Source organism: Haliotis asinina, unplaced genomic scaffold (assembly GCF_037392515.1).
Source record: "Haliotis asinina isolate JCU_RB_2024 unplaced genomic scaffold, JCU_Hal_asi_v2 scaffold_18, whole genome shotgun sequence".
Taxonomy (NCBI): domain Eukaryota; kingdom Metazoa; phylum Mollusca; class Gastropoda; order Lepetellida; family Haliotidae; genus Haliotis; species Haliotis asinina.
The window spans coordinates 448,834-468,858 of record NW_027133890.1 but is presented as its reverse complement, the minus strand read 5'-3'; the positions used below and the strand labels follow the sequence as shown (position 1 = coordinate 468,858).

Genomic DNA, 20,025 nt, shown 5'->3' with positions numbered 1-20,025 from the left:
ACACCCAAAAATTACTTTCGTTTGATGATGTTAAAGACAATGTCAACATGAACTGTAAACCCCCCAAAGTTATGGAAGTGGTGCTGTTTTATGCAATAACCCGTTGCCTGAAAATTAGGGAGACCGGACTTCGGTCTCCCTAAGTTTGCGGTCTCCCTAATGCTGGTTTTAAACAGAAACATACACACACCAATAATTCATTGCATGTTTCGTGTGAGCCAGATCCATCTTGATCTACGTCTATCTTAATAATAAATAATCTCGATTATCCAGCTCAAGAAATAACAACTCAACTTCCAAGTGGAAGTGGATTATTGTAACCCAGGTCACGAATTACGTTGAATCTTTCGCATTCCACATATGTCGATAAAGTAACAGAGAATGATTTTCCAGGATAATGTTTCCATTATCGTGACTTCAGAGTACCTTCCCTTCATAACTACTGCGCAACATCGTCAAAGTTGAGTCGACTGACATGACGTGATGAGTCATGAAGAATAGTAATTACTCGCCCCTCAATCTGTGGATTTGTTTCAGAAAAGCTTAAGTATTTGTAGTCCTTTCCCATTTCCCCGCGATTTCCTAGACTACTGGGCAGTTTCGCAGTGTACCGTTCCAGGGAAATTTGAAACCAGGAAGTACAGATTGAGATTGTCGCCATTATGAGAATGTGTCCTTGCCTCATTTTGGTACAGATGTGAATATTCATGAGACCTCTTTAAGAATGGTCTATAGCTCAGTACATGTGTATGGGGAGACTGTCGTAGCAAGAAGTAGGAAATTAAAAATAGATTCAACGCAGTGAGTTGATAATTCATAAGAAATTGTCAAAGTTTCACTGCAGCGTGACGCCACGACTGACGCAAAACCATGCACGACAACCGTAATTATCGGCTCTTATGGTCTCTTTTTACTTACAGTTAAAACGATGAAACTCGTATAACAAAACACAGACAGTCAGAATCGTTCTGATGACTTACACCTAATATTCCTAATTACATACAAACTATCACTGAATCAAGGGAAGAGTCAAGCCATTTTGTAAAGAATCGGTAAACTGTTGTGATATCACACGTCAACATTGTTGTATTTATCATAAGTGATGAGTTTATGATAACTGACAAAGAACATATATGTATGTGGTACAGACTTCAGTATTGCATACTAAGCTGTTTTCACAACATCAATCTCTTAATAATAATGAAATAACTTCACACTCAATAAAAGTAATCATGAACAGCAAAACATCAAGTTGAACACACAATCATTTATCTTAAAATAATCAGGCACCATTGAACCGTCCACGCTTCTGCATCTCATCATGTATGAATTTTCGGTCGTCATCTGTGACCTCTCTGGTCAGAGCTCTGGTTTGTGAAAGGCAAAAATGTTGTAACAAAGCAGCAAGCATGACTAAATGGTGAAGATTTGACCATACGGATAAACTGATCACTGGAATTAAGAAAAGGCATGCATGTATGCACTTTTTCAATTTACTCACTTGTAATTAGGCTTCCGAGGGGGGACTAGTTCCTCCATGGTGGCAGTCTCAAAGAGAAGTGCAGCAGCTACATGGTGACAGGAGAACTGACCCAAAGAGAAGTGCAGCAGCTACATGGTGACAGGAGAACTGACCCAAAGAGAAGTGCAGCAGCTACATGGTGACAGGAGAACTGACCCAAAGGACATTCACATGATGAGTGTGTCACACCAAAGGTATCATTCAGGTGACCTTTTAACAGTTACATAGAAATTAATGTCTTTTTCAGCATCTGACGTCTGTTGTTATCAATGCATTCATCATCTCAAACTTCAAACAGGTGCCAAACAGTGGCATACTTCATCAGTACTCCACTTGCCCACTGTCAGCCGCATATCAACCCACTGTCTGCCATAATATGTCAAATCAATGTCAGGGAATCAGCGTTGAATCTGCATCTACTTTGTGTTTAACATTTTCATACATTTTAATCTTAAACATCACACAAACAGTACTTTTAGGACCATGAAAGATGTGGTCAAGTGAAACTTTGAAAGATATATGGAATGTATACGCTATGTATAGTAACCTTTTTGATTGTAGGTTTAAGCATTGTAGAAATATTTATGAGTATCAACCTTCGTTACAATTCTTGATCACAAATGAATCACAAACACAAGTGTGCGGTAGTTCATCAGGATTCAGGTAATCACTCACCTTACTTTTCTATTACATGTGGCGTTTTTGGTAAATGTGACATGTTACCTTGGATATTTATTGAAGGGCGTACTTTGCAGTTTCTCAACGTTTTGTTTAAAGTGCAGCCCACTGAGCCCCCATTCTTCAAATGCTTTATTGACACCTGTCATCATGATCAGTATTAGCAAGATAGGGATCTCATCTGTCACACATTTCCAATTAGAATAAACGTCCGCGAACATGACATGTTGTATCACCAGAAAAAGAAAGATCATGCAGTATTCACAATTTCTCTGACGAACCCATGGGTAATCATTACCATTATAAAATACTATTCGCGATCGTAATTACATCTACAAGGACGTGAACTTTACAGCCACCATATACCCATCTCCACATTGTAGGATCTGCCACGCACCGACGCCTGAACGACTGCATTTACGTGCAAACATTCTCTATCGTAGAGAAACTTTAAGGCATGGTCGCTATTTACAGCAGTTTCCGACTTTCTCATTTGTTTAAGTTTACAGCGAGTGCAGTTCACCCAAAACATGATTGACAATGCCATGGCCGAGATTTGTATGTCTTGAAGCCGATAAAGGTACACGGCTTTGCTGTATAACACAGGTATAGGACACCAGTGAAATCATGAAGTTAATTAACAGCAGGTGAGTGTGTATAAGTGGGATGTGCAGGGATAGTGACACGTCTTGCAACGGAAGTGCACTCAAGTTAAAACTATCCTAAACAGAAACACAGGAAGAATAAAGTTTAATGTGTATCTTATTTCAGACAGTGTTCCTGTTTTACACCGTCAGTAATATACCACTTTAGCCACACAGCAGATTAAAACATTCAACGTATCGCTAGAGACCGGCCATGCCAATTACAAATGAGAGATTAAATGCAATGCAATGCAACTGAGCTCCCATATCCACCTACCAACACCAGTACTGCTCTTGGCTGGACCACGCGATATCAGAACCACATGATTTCTACGTTTTGTTTACCCACGGAGTATCAATGGAATAAGGCAAGTGCTAGTCGGTACTATATTGACAAACTGCACTGCAAGAAAATGTCAGATACCTTCTCCTGCATGTGTAAATACCGGAGCCAATCTATTCACAGGTGAATCCTATCGGTTTCACATCTGTTTCCATGATAATTCCTTGCATCATGGCATCGTTGTAACCTATATCCTGGTACCATTGTGTGCTGGTGTCCTGGTATCGCTATAACCTGGTATCATGGTATTTTGGTATCCTCCATCCCGATACACTGGCACCTTGGTATCCTGGTATCCTGGTACCTTGGTATCTGGATTCCCTGATAAACTGTTATCCTCGTACCCTGGTGTCTTGGTATCCCGGTATCCTGTCAAACTGGTACCCTGGTATCCCTTTACTCCTGTTGTCAAGTCATGGATGTGTAGAAAATAACACAGGAGCTCATTCCACAACACACAAGTTTTACTCCATTATGTGCATTTTGTGCCGCCCCAGGATCTATACCGAATATTACTGGTCAACGGCATCGACACCGTGTATTTACGTGGTTTGGCTTGGTGAGTGATAGTACAAGTAACTTTGTCCTGACTTCACGTGTCACCGTGCTCTGGTATTCCGTGTCATTTTACACTGACAATACGTGTCACTGTGCCTTGACATTGCTTGTCACTGTGTCCTATTGTCACGTGTCCTGACATTACGTATCACTCTACACTAACTTTTCATGTTACTCTCAACATATATTGGGTATAACTGTGGCCTGACATTGTGTGTCATTCTCAGCTGACATTGCGTGACACTGTGTGAGGGCCCGTTCCACCAAGTTGTTATCGGTATATGGCTCAACGCGATCACTGCGACCAGTTCGATCTGAGCCGGAGTTTTTACGACCGATTGTGACATGTTTTGACTTTCGATTACACCAGGCCAGCTGTGCGATCCCACTACGACCAAAAAGTGTTCACGGGTCATTTCTTGGACGAGCGAGTTGAGACCGAGTTGAGAGGGATGCGATAGGTCGTCTAGTCGTCGCAATATGGTCATACTGTGGTACGTCAATATGGTCATACTATGGTACGACAGTATTGGCGATTTTCCATGCGAGCAGCCACGACTGAGTTGAGACCAACGCGACAGTTTCTTCGACTGACTTGCGACCAGAAGACTATTGACACGTCTTATTGTAAGTGCAGTCCATTGGGACAACAATCTCTTACGCAATGGTCGTGTGTGTGAGTGTCTGGAATCATTAAATACACTCGCAGTACCCCCTGCGACAGAGGGCGAGCGAGTGCTAGTGAGGGAGATCGTGTCGGCGAGTATGCTGAGCTTCCTCGGAAACGACGATCTCAGTGCGAGTGTGCGTAAGTGAATGCGACCGAGAGCCATAAACCTGTCGCAGTGGGGTCGCAAGCTCGCTCGATGTAACGGTAGTATTAGTGTGGATAGGAACTCGCATCTGGAACTTAGGCTACGGAATTTCACCAGTTACGATTAAGTTGAGGAACTATGCTTAAGTTACCTGCCCTTTCTTGATGTTATGTTCCATTGTAAGACTATGGGATTTATTCCAGAGTTTTCTATAAGGTCGCAGTGTGGTCGCAGGGTGATATAATGGTCTTATTGTGTCTGGAACTGTGTGCTAGGTATATAAGCGGTGGATGGTGTGGAACTGTGTGCTAGGTATATAAGCGGTGGATGGTGTGGTGTACGGGGGACTGCTACATTGGATTTACACTCGTCTGTCTACTGACATCGACATCTCAAGACCTCGTCTACATTCAACTTTCAGCCGCTGTCAACAATCGTCAGTCAATGCATGGTTTTGTTTATCGGAATACCAAGACTTTATTGAGTTTATATTTTAGATGTGTGACCCAGTATTTTAGATTTGTATTCCAGTTTTAATCCATTCATTGTGTATAACGCTTTGGAAGTCCTTTACCTTCAGGTATTGTCTGTTGGGGTGTCACCCCGGGAAAGCCACATTTTAAAAATGACATATACCGCGAGAGCCACATTTACGGTTGATTGCATTTCACCTACTCTGGACCTTAATTACCTAATCCGATTACCGTTACCTGTAAAAGAGCGTCCCGTCTTTTTTTGTTTTTAGAGCGTCTCGGTGTGGGTGATTTCAAATGAAAATATCCTGTTGGGAGTAAGTAATGAGTTAGAGATCAAACATTTTCTTAATTGACATTGAGTCATGGGTGATTTCAAAACATCCTACTGAAAGTAAGTAACGAGTTAGAGATCAAACGTGTTCTTAATTGACAGTGAGAATATGCTGTTAGAAATAAGATATATAAGTGACATTGCGCTCACTAAGTGTCACAATCATGGGAAATGCACAAGTTGAGATCAAATTCATCGAGAGTGTTAGAGGTGGTGTACATTTGCACTATGACGGCTTCAAGTTTCGGTGCAGAAGTAGTCGCCAGGGGAAAAGGTACTGGTCTTGCGTTGTGAGGGAATGTACTGCCAGGCTCACAACTGAGGGCGAGATACTCTATGCCATAGAGATTTTTGGACACTCCCACGAACCACTTCCCTTCGAGTTTCAAGTCGACGCCTTCAAAGCATGACTGATGGAGAGAGCAAGGACAGAGAAGACTCCCATACCTACTATTTACGGCGAGGAGATCTCAAGACTGCGTCAGAACCACGACATCATCTCAGACGACATGCTGAAGCAGATCCCATCATTCAAGTCACTGAACACCATTCTGTATCGTCAGAGACACAAGACCTTGCCCCGCCTTCCTGAGATTCGACCCGAAATCAACCTTGAAGACAAGTACCCAAAGACGGAAGGGGGCGATCAGTTCCTTCATCGTGTCAACGCCGACATTCTGATCTTCACTACAGACAAGAATATCAGACAAGAAGATCATAGAATCAGCTCGCTATTATTGGCGTGTATTACAAGGGATATGCACATTAAATGAAACACCGAGCTAGAAGAGGTCAGTTTGATCCAAACACTCATCACGTACCGCGCGTGTATTTATGTTACTATTCCAACTACTGCGCTTACTCCCTTGTAATACAAACCAATAACAGATATTTCAATCTATGATTCTGTCTATGATGGTGGCCGACTTCCAGACCTCGTCTACGTCTGTCATTGAGTCTACCATCGTCCACATAATATTGTCACTTGTTCTCCCATTAAACCCTTAATGTTTTTTTTTTCAGACAAATTCAGATCGGTGAATCATCCTTCAACAAAACATTCCCTTAGGTGGTAACACACACACCCACTCGCGGTGGACACCATTTCACGTTGAACACACACAAAACCACGGTAAACCACAGTAAAAGCAGTCAGCAGGGTAAGAAAAAATACCAGTTGCTTCTTGGTAGGGTCTACAAAAGAACTTTCTCGTAACGTAGTGTCTACAGGGGAGTAGCTGCCATTACAAACAATACCTGGGCTGATTGCTGCTAAAACCCTCACAATACTGTCTAAATATAAAGCTTCGCAATCTAAAGAGTTTCCACGAATCAAATTGGCTTGCTGTGCGCCTGGTCTACTCTCAACTGTTCAGGCTAATAACGTAGAAAATAACGGTCAGATTGACCGACGTCCAGACGCTCTCAGACATGCAGCCAGAATGGAGACAACACGCATGCGCGTATCTCACGTGGATACTAATGACGTCAGAGACGAAGCAGACTTACAATGCATCATGTTTCTATGTGAACATTTGGAAATAACACTAAAAAGATACAATGTTGTAATTGTTTGTAGTGTAACTTCAGAGAGTGAGTGAGATGAGTTTTACGCCGCACTCAGCAATATTCCAGCTGTATGGCGGCCGTCTGTAAATAATCCAGTCTGGACCAGACAATTCAGTGATCAACAACATGAGCATCGATCTGCGCAATTAATGCAAACTTCAATTACTGAAAATATATATGTACTACAATTGAACGAACAGTGAAACCTATTGAGAAAATTCCATTGTTTTCTATGGAACTATTTAGTCTCGCGTAATATAATGCCTGTTTAAGATAGCGGTAAAGCAATGAAATTCTGGAAATGAAGCCACATCACACGCGTTGGTATATGGGGATTCCCCACGTCACAGATTTTCTCACAGAGAAGCTGCTGTTTTCATTTTAGCGTGTTTAGATGTACAATAAAAATAACAAACTGTTTGAGAGGCATTCTAGAAGTTGCTGAGATAAAGATGACAAGAATTTTTATGGATGATCAACTTCTTTATTGCAGGGTAGCGACGTTTTGGTATAGATTCTTATACCGTTTTCAAGCGTGGTATAGATTCTTATACCGTTTTCACGCTTGAAAACGGTATAAGAATCTATACCGAAACGTCGCTACCCTGCAATAAAGAAGTTGATCATCCATACAAATTCTTGTCATCTTTAATAAAAATAACAGCCAACACCATCTCTCCCATATTATATTAATTTCGTGATTTCCGAGCCTTGGCGATAACCCGGTGCGAGAGAATTACCTAATTGATATAAGATAATCTGGAAGGATAATCTGTCATTCCCCGTCTTTCGCTTTTGTCCAAATCCACACACCAATGTCGTCTTTCTCCGACGTTACTTATACACAAAACAAGCCATGACGCCAACTAACGTGGTGTCTCAGTAGCAGCAGTACACGTGATGGTGATGCTGGTACTGTGTTGATAATGGTGCAACATTGGTCAAAATACATCTTCACAATCAAGACAGTATGGAAGCATAAGAAATAGTTTACATGGTGAATAGAACCATCCATTTAACTCGCCACACCCTTCTCGTGCTTTCTATAATTGCTTATAATTTGTGACACTTCGTATTCGGTTACAATATGGATTTTTGCATTGGTTACTGTGAACAACACATTGCGAAAATTAAGTGTGTGTGTGTGTGTGCGTGCGTGCGTGCGTGCGTGCGTGCGTGAGTGTGGTCTTTGTGGACGTTTGACGTCGGAGAGGAAAATCGGGGCATATATGTCCTTCCTTCCTTGTACATATATACCACTCATATATAAACACTTCACAGTTTTAAATTCTGCGAAAAAAATCCCTGTTTCTTGATGCTATCCACTATTATCTCAGACCAAGCAAAAATGCTTGAAATTGCCTTTCAAAATAAGCTTCAACGTAAATGTCGTCACTTTTCAAACTGCACAAAATTGAGATTCACAGCGTTATTTGCAGTACTACATGTTTTGAAATGTGAAAATCGGATAATTACTGGGAGTAATGATTTTCAAAAATAACATATTAATGGTCACTGATATCAAGTTTTCATGTAACCAGTAATGATAATTCTGAAACGTCGCCGATGAACCCAGAATCGGTTGGGATGTTTTCGAAAATACACTTACACGAACGCCGAAGTGCGCTTTCCACCATATTGGTTAGTGTTTACAAAATCACGTTTCGAGAAGGCCGGTATTGAGACGCCTATTGCATCACGTATATTTCATAGTCAGCTGCAACAAATGCATCATTGAATTCCCCACACATCTTAGAATCAAATCACAAATGGTCTTTGTCACCAATACCAACTGTCTAGATAAAACGAAACGAAAGATAATTGGTATGAAAACGAACGCTGTGCTCGAAAGACAGCGCTTGTTTGAAAATTAATGTAAACAAAGAAAAAATCCAATTTTACACTGCGTAGCATTTTCGGTAATATTCCAACATCCAGCCGTCTATTCATTGCTTACAATGGCTCAATACGCTTAGTATATTCAGGGGAAGAGTATCGTAGCAAAAAATAGCAAATTAAAAATAGATACAATGAAATAATTCGGTAATTCGTAAGAAACTGTCAAACTTTTAGTGCAGCGTGACGCCATGACTGACACAAAATCACGCAGACTTTAGGAAACGCTTTATGAGTATAGTTTTACGCCGGCCTTATTAATATCCCAACAGTATTACGGCCTTCAACATCGGTAATAGGCATCACACATCGTATCCATGGGAATCCAAACCAGGTACTCGGCGTGCTGTAACAACAAGGATACCCTGATCCGCCCAGTGCTGCTCTACACAGGTGCTACCGTAACCGTGACACTAAGCAGCACTGAAACACAAGGCACAGACAACACCTGGCCACTTCGGTGCCTTGATCACAACACCGTGACGTCATCAGTAGTGTGACGTCACTGCATTTGGCGCCGCGCCAGCTGGCTGAACCTCGGCTCAGTCTGAGGTCACAGAGTGCAGCGAGATGTAAACAAACATTTTGTTGTTGTCTGTTTCACGATTAATGAGGAAATTATGACACATAATTAAAACAGAACTACATCACGAGATGCAGGGTTCATATACCGACGACATATCATCAACATTTACAGTCAACAATGTCCTTACCTGATTCTGTAAAGTTCCATAAACAACAAAATGTCTGAAAATATTCTCAACAAAGTTTATTTCTCCTCAAACACAACAAATATTCTCACCTTGATACTGAATTATAGACAACGCGACGACGTGAACGGCACAAACCACGACAGCGTCAGTAACGACATGTCCTCCATCAGTGTCTACATCAACACTACCGTCACTTCACTGTGTACCACGTGACACCAGGAGATCCGACAGTTGACGATGTCCCAAGTCTCTCGCCACGTCGGCGGCGGTCTGCCCGTCGCTGTTCCTGGCGTTGACGTCCACCGCGTCCAGGGACAGCACAAACTCCACCGTCTTCCTGTCTCCTCTCATACAGGCCCAGTGAAGGATGTTGTAACCGCCATCGTCCACCAGTGACACATCAGCGCCTCGACTCACAAGCAGCTCCACCACATTTCTGTGTCCCCGCAGTGCTGCCCACATCACCGGCGTCCTCCCGACTCCATCTCTACTGTTGACGTCAGCCCGACCTGTGTCCAGGATCCGCTTCAACTCCTCCAGTTTCCCCCACCAGCAGGCGTCACGGAGGTCGGCGTCTGCCCGGGCGTCTCTACGTGAGGGAGTCGGTGTCGCTGTAACACAGAGTAAACTCTGTACACAGGTCGGACATCTTTATCTTACAGCTACGTTGTTCACATCTTACACTGATGATACAAAACTCTTGATACATAGTCTATACATGTATCATGGCTGACAACAAACTGTCAGGGAATGACAAGAACTAGTTGATGTTTTTACACGTTAGATCATTAGAATGTTAACATCGTGAGAATGTAAACTGATAGTTCTCCCCACTACAACACACGTGACATTGTCTCCACCCACCTCGTGTGTCTTGATGGAGTCCCAGACTTCCGTGTGTCCCTGCACGTGGCTGTGGAGACAAACATGAGGGTTAGAACAAACACCAGATTCATTACATTATATTACATTACATTGATTGCGTTGTTTCTTTATTACATGTATCATCGATGGTGTTATATTACAAATATATAACATGTATATCAATGAGCAGAATGTATGGTACAGTTTTCGAGGAGATGACACCGGGATTGTGTTTAGAAAGGACAAAGGTTTCTGACAGATCTGAGAGTCTGACACCATGGTATACTAGCGACTAGAATATCTGCTTCACCATACCCTCCCACCTACCAGGTACTTCGGTGTTCGTCCAGGTTTCAGTGCTTCCATCTCGCTCCAGGCTGTAACACACAATATGTCATGTAGTAGACTTCAACACAGAATATGTCATGCAGAACACACTTCAACACAGACTATATGTCCTGTACTAGATTTCAACACAGGAATCATATATTGCCCAGGAAACAACTTACACAACAATGTGGAAGCATTAACATGTGTTGACTTGCAGTGGTATTATTATTTATGGTGGTTTCACCTGAATTGACATCATACATCAACTTATATATAATGCTGCACGCTACCTTGGCTGTCTGCCTTCTTCCTTGTGACTGGACCTGTAAATAACAAAACAAACATCCAGTCAACTGTTATATGTTTATATGTATGACACCCAGTCTCCCGGTCGGCAGTCTCCCCTGACAACATACATCTAGGGTTGAGTAGGTTCTATTCTGGTAGAATGGGTTCCGTCAACCCTAGTGCTTGTGTGCTTGTCAGAATATTGGCGTATTGTTTTACATACAACAGGTTCACATAGTTCACATGCATTTGCCAGGACGTTCATTTATTGTTCATTACGAACAGCGATATAGAAAACAGAGCGACGGAGGTCAAACTGACTCTACTGTGGTATATACCGTTTAATATCTTGCCCCTGGATATAGAAGCAAAATTGTCATACCCACCATAACCAGGGCATCCACATCGGAAAATAACTAAAACATGGGGTTCCTTTGTAGCCTGGGAACGTTTGTTGGTGGCAGGTTAAAGTGGAATTCAACACGCTCTGCGACATCTGCACTTTACGGGTCCCTGCTTTCGTAATTATTACAGGATTACAGACAACAGGTGTATTCTACAGTGCGCTGTGTAGACTTTCACAGTTCCATACTGAAGGTGTTAAGACTGAAAACATCACCTTCTTGAAAACCCGACTAGCTTACACTATAAACTCACCGCCGTGTTTGTAAATCAGATATTGCTACGCTTTACAAAATAACGACGCTACAATCGCCGTCCAATGTAAAACATGCACACGTAAATTATTTTTGTCTTGTTTAGTCAATGTAAATGTAGCCTTCTAAACATTTTATTTCTAAAGTCTATCAACAGTACTAGTCTATCAAGTTACATTTATTATTTTGTAAATGCTTATGAACAGAGCAAACTGGAGAAAGGTAATGGTGGCGGCTGTTTATTGGTGTTAGGAGTTTCTCCACGACCCCACAAGTTTCACAGCAATTTCTACTCATGAAGCTACCATGCACACGAACACTAATCCAGGGTTCCCAGTCAGGGCAGACCAAAATTATCTGACTTTGCCCTGACCTTTTCCTGATAAGTACAGATCTTCTTCTAACAATATATGCAAGTGTCAAACACTATCCCCCTTCCTCCCCTGCAGCCAGTCCCAAACACTTATCCCTTCATACGTGTTATAAGTTCATGCAGTAGATTCTACTAGTTTTGTTAATTTATTACATTAACCATGGTATCCAGCCACATTTTAACATGCAAGTACCTGTTGCCTGTATCCTACAGTAGTATTGTCCACTCAGCTCTGTTCATAGCTGCATCTGTTTAACTAATGGTTGGAAATACAGTGATAACAAACTTACCCCGCTACCGTCCTCACACAACAGACACCTCTCACTGCCAGCCGGGAAATGCCCAGACCAGCGACACTGGTCGCGCTGAGGTGCGAGTTATGACGTCATTGTGACGTGTCACGAGAGGAGAAACACCGACTTTGGCGCTCGATTGCATGTGGTGCTCGGTAATCCCCGCAGCCCGCCACGCTAATGAACGACCATACCCGCCCCCTTCCCCACACCGCCACGCCTGAATCTGCCCGATATACAACAGTCAACATTTACTGTGCTGCTTCATCATGTATTGCAGATGTTGGTGACATTTATAATAATAAGTTGAGAGATCTAAGGCACGGCTGACTTTACGTTTTACAGTCACTAGACAGGTGCACACGCCAATGGACTGAATAACGAAAGTAGCGTGGATTTGTCTGCTGAAGTCTACATGTTACCCGAGATATGCGCTTATATGTATCTCTGTAGCAGTTATTGTCAACACCTATACTCATTAATTACTACCGCAATTTTAAGACAGCAGGTCATGTAACTTTGATGTCAAAACCGCCTATCCTTGTGTAATACGAGTTTAAGGAATTTTTAGTACAAACACCTCCGCGAAAAAAATGATAGCTCTGCCTTCAAAATACTATGGACATTTTCACCCCAGTCACATGGGACAAACAAAGGTTATGCTGCGTTCTATGTCTTAGTTATCTGGTTGTACAGATTCCATATGGGGTAAAACTGATCATTGTCTCTACAATATGCCCAGTGTAACGGAAACACAGATACAAAGGTATAAAACACATCAAATGTCGTAAATATTTATCACCAGGTGTAACTGACTTCAAGGTTGTGACGTACGTTCTCTTACATGCGACACGTGCTGACGCGAGGTGCACACACCACACAATTACAAAAAACATAGTAACAATCAATACAACAACATATATGTATTTGGTGCTCTCGACGGTGTTCCTGACATCAATCACAGGATTGTCTGATCAAGTCACCATTATTTACGCATTCAAAGGCGTTATGAATGAAGATCCGGGTTAGAAATGATCTTCAGTAACCCATGTTTGTGGTTAGGGGCAACTAACCTGATCGGGTTGTCAGGCCGGCTGACTTAGTTGACACATATCATCATTAACCTATTTGCGGAGATCGAAGCTCATGCTTTTGTTCACTGGATTGTTTGGTCCAGACTCCACTATTTTCAGGTCGAAGCCTGGAAAATATTGATCAGTACATTTAAGTACCCCAGTGCGTTAAGCAACAGCCAATACCAAGTGATGGATAAGTCATTGAGGCTAAACCTAACTGAACCGCAACACCAGCATCGTGTACTAGCACTGTCTCCAGTAATTTGTGTTGTCAGATAATATTCTGAAACTGTATTGGCTGTAATCAAAACTCAAACGCGCATTTCAAGTAATCAAAACTCAAACGCGCATTTCAAAACGTTTTTCTTTTAATTCTTTCCTTGTATGCGTATTTCTCTGGGCGTTAACGGTGAGAGAGATAACACCTTCCCTCCCCACCTTAACGTTTTCTTAACCACCAGATTAGTGCAATAGTTTGACCAGCGCCCGGCAGTTACATGTATACACAAACTATATCTGTGCCTTGTGTAAACACAGATTCAGGAAAAGTACCTGTTATGGTGTTAAGATGATCAAAACCTTTTCCCGGGAAGGGGAGGTAACTCGTGACAGACCACACTGAATTTACAAGATCAGATAACGTACCGTCAGATCATTCCTTACTATCCCGAGAAAAAAAATGTTTTGCATCATAAGCAGTTCTTCAGTTTTTCTTTCACAAAGCACTCACACATTGCTAATGGTAACCATAGAACTATCGTTTTACAATCTTCCGGATATTAATACATCAATAGAGTACACAAACATAGATATTGACTACAATACTGTCAATTTAAAGACAAGTCATTCCATGAATTATGTGTGGTTATACAACTGTTCTGTATTGGGGGTCTGGTGAGGTACACGGTATCATGTGGTTATAAAGCTGTTCTGTATTGGGGGTCTGGTAAGGTACACATATGATGTGGTTATAAAGCTCTTCTAAAATTGGGGGTCTGGTAAGGTACACAGCATCATGTGGTTATAAAGCTGTTCTGTATTGGGGGTCTGGTAAGGTACACAGAATCATGTGGCTATAAAGCTGTTCTGTATTGGGGGTCTCGTAAGGTACACATATGATGTGGTTATAAAGCTCTTCTGTATTGGGGGTCTGGTAGGGTACACAGTATCATGTGGCTATAAAGCTGTTCTGTATTGGGGGTGGGTTGAGGTACACAGTATCATGTGGCTATAAAGCTGTTCTGTATTGGGGTGGGTTGAGGTACACATTATCATGTGGCTATACAGCTGTTCTGTATTGGGTGTAGGGTAAGGTACACAGTATCATGTGGCTACAAAGCTGTTCTGTATTGGGTGTGGGGTGAGGTACAAAGCATCATGTGGCTATAAAGATGTTCTGTATTGGGGGTGGGGTAAGGTACACAGTATCATGTGGCTATAAAGCTGTTCTGTATTGGGGGTGGGTTGAGGTACACAGTATCATGTGGCTATACAGCTGTTCTGTATTGGGGGTCTGGTAAGGTACACATATGATGTGGCTATAAAGCTCTTCTAAAATTGGGGGTCTGGTAAGGTACACAGTATCATGTGGTTATAAAGCTGTTCTGTATTGGGGGTCTGGTAAGGTACACAGAATCATGTGGCTATAAAGCTGTTCTGTATTGGGGGTCTCGTAAGGTACACATATGATGTGGTTATAAAGCTCTTCTGTATTGGGGGTCTGGTAGGGTACACAGTATCATGTGGCTATAAAGCTGTTCTGTATTGGGGGTCTGGTAAGGTACACATATGATGTGGTTATAAAGCTCTTCTAAAATTGGGGGTCTGGTAAGGTACACAGCATCATGTGGTTATAAAGCTGTTCTGTATTGGGGGTCTGGTAAGGTACACATATGATGTGGTTATAAAGCTCTTCTGCATTGGGTGTCTGGTAAGGTGCACATATCATGTGGTTATAAAGCTGTTCTGTATTGGGGGTCTGGAAAGGTACACATATCATGTGGTTATAAAGCTCCTCTGTATTGGGGGTCTGGTAAGGTACACATATCATGTGGTTATAAAGCTGTTCTGTATTGGGGGTCTGGTGAGGTACACATATCATGTGGCTATACAGCTGTTCTGTATTGGGGTCTGGGAAGGTACACAGCATCATGTGGCTATAAACCTGTTCTGTATTGGGGGTGGGTTGAGGTACACAGTATCATGTGGCTATAAAGCTGTTCTGTATTGGGGGTCTGGTAAGGTACACATTATCATGTGGCTATACAGCTGTTCTGTATTGAGAGTGGGGCAAGGTACACATTATCATGTGGCTATAAAGCTGTTCTGTATTGGGGGTGGGGTAAGGTACTCAGTATCATGTGGCCACAAAGCTGTTCTGTATTGAGGGTGGGGTAAGGTACACATTATCATGTAGCTATAAAGCTGTTCTGTATTGGGGGTGGGTTGAGGTACACAGTATCATGTGGCTATAAAGCTGTTCTGTATTGGGGTGGGTTGAGGTACACATTATCATGTGGCTATACAGCTGTTCTGTATTGGGTGTGGGGTAAGGTACACAGTATCATGTGGCTACAAAGCTGTTCTGTATTGGGTGTGGGGTGAGGTACAAAGCATCATGTGGCTATAAAGATGTTCTGTATTGGGGGTGGGGTAAGGTACACAGTATCATGTGGCTATAAAGCTGTTCTGTATTGGGGGTGGGTTGAGGTACACAGTATCATGTGGCTATACAGCTGTTCTGTATTGGGGGTGGGTTGAGGTACACAGTATCATGTGGCTATAAAGCTGTTCTGTCTTGTGGGTGGGGTAAGGTACACAGTATCATGTGGTTATAAAGCTCTTCTGTATTGGGGGTGGGGTGAGGTACACAGTATCATGTGGCTATAAACCTGTTCTGTATTGTGGGTGGGGTGAGATACACATTATTATGCGGCTATACAGCTGTTCTGTATTGTGGGTGGGGTGAGATACACAGTATCATGTACCTATAAACCTGTTCTGTGTGGTGCTGGGGTGAGGAGCGGTGAGGCACACAGCATCATGTTCCTATAAAGCTATCCCAGGTTTAACTCTCTAGATGCCACAGGGATATGTTCGTCCTTCCTCTGCAACCCTCAATTTCAAGTCCAATAAAATTTTAAATATACCACGGATACAAACACACCTCATACTTTTGAATTTTGGGGGAAATTCCCTGTTTCTTGACACCATCCACTAATATCTCAGACAAAGCTAATGTGCTTAAAATTACATTTCCAAATAGGCCTCATCGTAAATGTCGTCAAGTTTTACACAACACGAAATTACGGGCCAGTTCAATTACTGGGTCAGTTGAACTTCAAAAATGGCATATTAGTGATATCTGATATCGGTTGTACATAATCCCACAAAAAATAAATCTGAAGCGTCGCCGATAACTCTAGAATCGTTTGGGATGATACAAAAATACACGTACAGGAACGCCGAAGAGCGCTTTCCGCCATGTTAGAAAGTGTTTACAAAAATACTTTTCGCGAAAGACGGTATTGAGACGCCTATTTCATCATGTATATTTCATATTCAGCTGCGACAAATGCATCATTCAATCCCCCATAAATTTTAGAATCAAATTACAACTGGTCTTTGTCACCAATACCAACTGTCAAGATAAAATGAAACGAAATACATTGGGCGTGAAAACGAAAGGCTGCCCTTGTTTCAAATGTAAACAAAAATAATCCGATTTTACATTTTCTGAATGTTTCCGACATCCCGCCGTCTGTTCATTGCTTTGAATAGCTCAGTACCTTTGGTATATGCATGGGAAGAGTATCGTAGCAAGATATAGGAGATTAAAAGTAGATACAACTCACTGATTTGAAATTAAAAAAAAAATGTCAAAGTTTCCGAGCAGCGTGACGTCATGACAGATGCAAAACCACGCAGAATGAATACGGCAGATCTATATAACAATACACAGATAGTCAGAATCATTCTGATTACTTACATCTCATAGTTATCTACAAACGATCGTCGTATCAAAGGAAAAGTGCTCGCAAAATCTTGTTTACACTTGCTAGCAAAGCCGCCATTTTGTAAGAAATCGGTCAGCGGTTGTGACGGCAACATTGTTGTACATACTAGGCAATTTCTTTGAGGTGAAGGTCGGTGGAACCATGACAGTATTACATAATTATACATCTGAAACCAGCATTAGGGGGAACGTATGTAAAATCCAGCATTAGGGGGAACGTATGTAAAAACCAGCATTAGGGGGAACGTATGTAAAAAAACAGCCTTAGGGGGAACGTATGTAAAAAACAGCCTTAGGGGGACCACGTGTATATTCTGTTGTTAAACAACTTTTATTGACAAACAACCAGAATTGTTAGTGAGAGAGTTGTGTACGTGATGTATGTATCATGCAGATAGCGTTATACACGGATATACAGATGGTATATGTTATTTGCGCTCGCGTGGTCCTGGATCTACGTACGGCTATAAAATTGCACAGAAGTGTAGAATATTTAATTTCCTAACCGTTGGTATAAATATAACTGCGGCTACCTCAGGGGTTTGAGAAATAGACTCTGCTAAAAGTTGTACAAAACATTTGTGTGTGTTGAAAAACAGTAAATTTCTCCGTTTTTAATCGTGCACCAATAAAAGCACTCTGTTACGACTTTTTTCATTTGGCATCTTTACGGAAAGTGTGAGCGAAGAAAATACAGCTTGGTATCTGAACGACATAGGTGTATATGAAATGGATGTGTGTGCTAATGCATAACGTCATACTCACAGAATCAAACATTACCTGCAATAAATGTCAAAAATCGATTTTCTTCTATGACGTCAAAAGTCGACAGAGAGGTCATGCACGTATAAAGAAAAGGGCGCATAACTCCGCTATGCTTTACATTAGGTCAATGTAACTCAGATCACATGGAGAGAATTTGCTGTGGATACGGACAGTATATTTCCGTTATGTTTTGTTGACAGTGAACCAAACTATTCCAATACAAAGTTCCCCTATGTGAGAGGATACGTTTTGGTAGTTTCACAATTTGTAAGAACAGACGCCAGTGTACTACATGAAAAAGCAGGTAATAGCGATTTGGATGGCCCTATCCGATACATATTTTAGTTCTTAGATTCCCATATTCTCCTGTTTGTGTAGTTGTATTTGTATTAATTTTGTATCATTATTAACGGAGTTACAGCCACATTTTCAAATGTAATGAAATAACTGAAAATAATGCGACATTTTAGTTGACGTTAGGGCATGTTCTGTGCATTTCGTGTCGTCCTAATATGCACTCAGTGTGTAAAAGGCCTCGGCTTTTGTGTCAGAATTCAACACTTTTTAGCCAGAATATACAATGAATGGTTTTATCACTGAAATAGTGTCCTGAATATATCAACAATTAGACGGTTTTACTACATAACTACTACACGCGCACTGTCTAGAATCAGTTTAGCGTAAATCACATTTTCACGACACCTGAATATTCATTGAGTATTCATTTAGGAAACAGACTTTTCTTCTTATGATTATGAAATCATTTCACTTCATAAGTATGCAATGAAAGGTACAAAGAGATCGCTTGTTCAGTACAGTAGTAATAGAATATGGACGTAACGCTTGTCCAAATTAAGGCATGACCTGGTTCACATATTCTTAACAATTTTCGTATAAATATTGTTTGAGTTAGATATTCTGCCATCAGATATATTTTAATCGAATTTGAATTGACTTTATTATCGAAAATAAATGATAATGAATCATGAAACGTTTTTGACAAACTCGAACCTGGTCAATCAATATTCATAATTGTTTTGTCTATAAAAACGACACAAACCAATACAATGAACAAGACAATTCCTTTAAATAGTAGTATGTGTGCCCCTACATTTCATAAAATGTACAAATCATTTTCATTAATATTATCAGTTTTACTTATAAGTTGGAATTAAATCGCTGTTTATTAACCTGTTCATATGAAACTGCAATATTTGTCCCAACGTATTGAATATTGTACACCACGGGAACTAAAGTAGCAAGTCCACACTAAGTGAGTTGCCAAGGGACGTAACTCTGTAGTACTCATGAAAACCTGGTCCAATTTTGGGGGTCCTTGTTTTACGCGTTTTGGCTTTTTCCACGATGTATTTGGGTGAAAAACAACGACTGGTCCCTTCAGAAGATATTCCCGCGTTTGCGCCATTGGCGAAAAAGGTTGGTCTGCTCTGTTCTTTCATAGTTTTCCAACACTTTAAAATATTGCTGAACATTGAAATTTGTTTTATCAATCGATGGCACACTTTAGATTATTTTTATCATAAGCACACATCAATCCTCTCCATTATAAAACAAATTTTAACTTAATGTAACCAGGGATGCACATTTCAGATTTGTGTGAGGGAGGGGTGTATTGCCAGGGGCAGACAACTCCATGTGTGAATCCAGCTAACAATGATCGTGTCATTACCTCATTCATTGAGTAATTTTATTTAACATGCTTAATATGTTTTAAAGTGTTCAAATGTGTGTACTTTGATTATTAAACAGGTAGGAAAGCATTATTTATGTTTCAAATACCTTGTGCAATATGTATGTTA

The 20,025-nt window shown here is 41.2% G+C and overlaps 1 protein-coding gene across 2 annotated transcripts in view; it reads right to left on the bottom strand.

Annotated features, from left to right (window-relative positions):
• Positions 1–9,586: 9,586 nt before the first annotated feature.
• The window catches only part of LOC137269890 (uncharacterized), a 175,733-nt gene continuing 165,294 nt past the window's right edge, over positions 9,587–20,025 (bottom strand). For both annotated transcript variants that reach the window (XM_067803725.1, XM_067803724.1), the window contains exons 11-14: positions 11,030–11,062; positions 10,737–10,786; positions 10,410–10,458; positions 9,587–10,156 (exon numbers count right to left, since the gene is read on the bottom strand). In XM_067803725.1, coding sequence (XP_067659826.1) covers positions 9,741–10,156; positions 10,410–10,458; positions 10,737–10,786; positions 11,030–11,062 — 548 coding nt within the window. In that variant the 3' untranslated portion in view covers positions 9,587–9,740. The remainder of the gene's footprint in view (positions 10,157–10,409; positions 10,459–10,736; positions 10,787–11,029; positions 11,063–20,025) is intronic.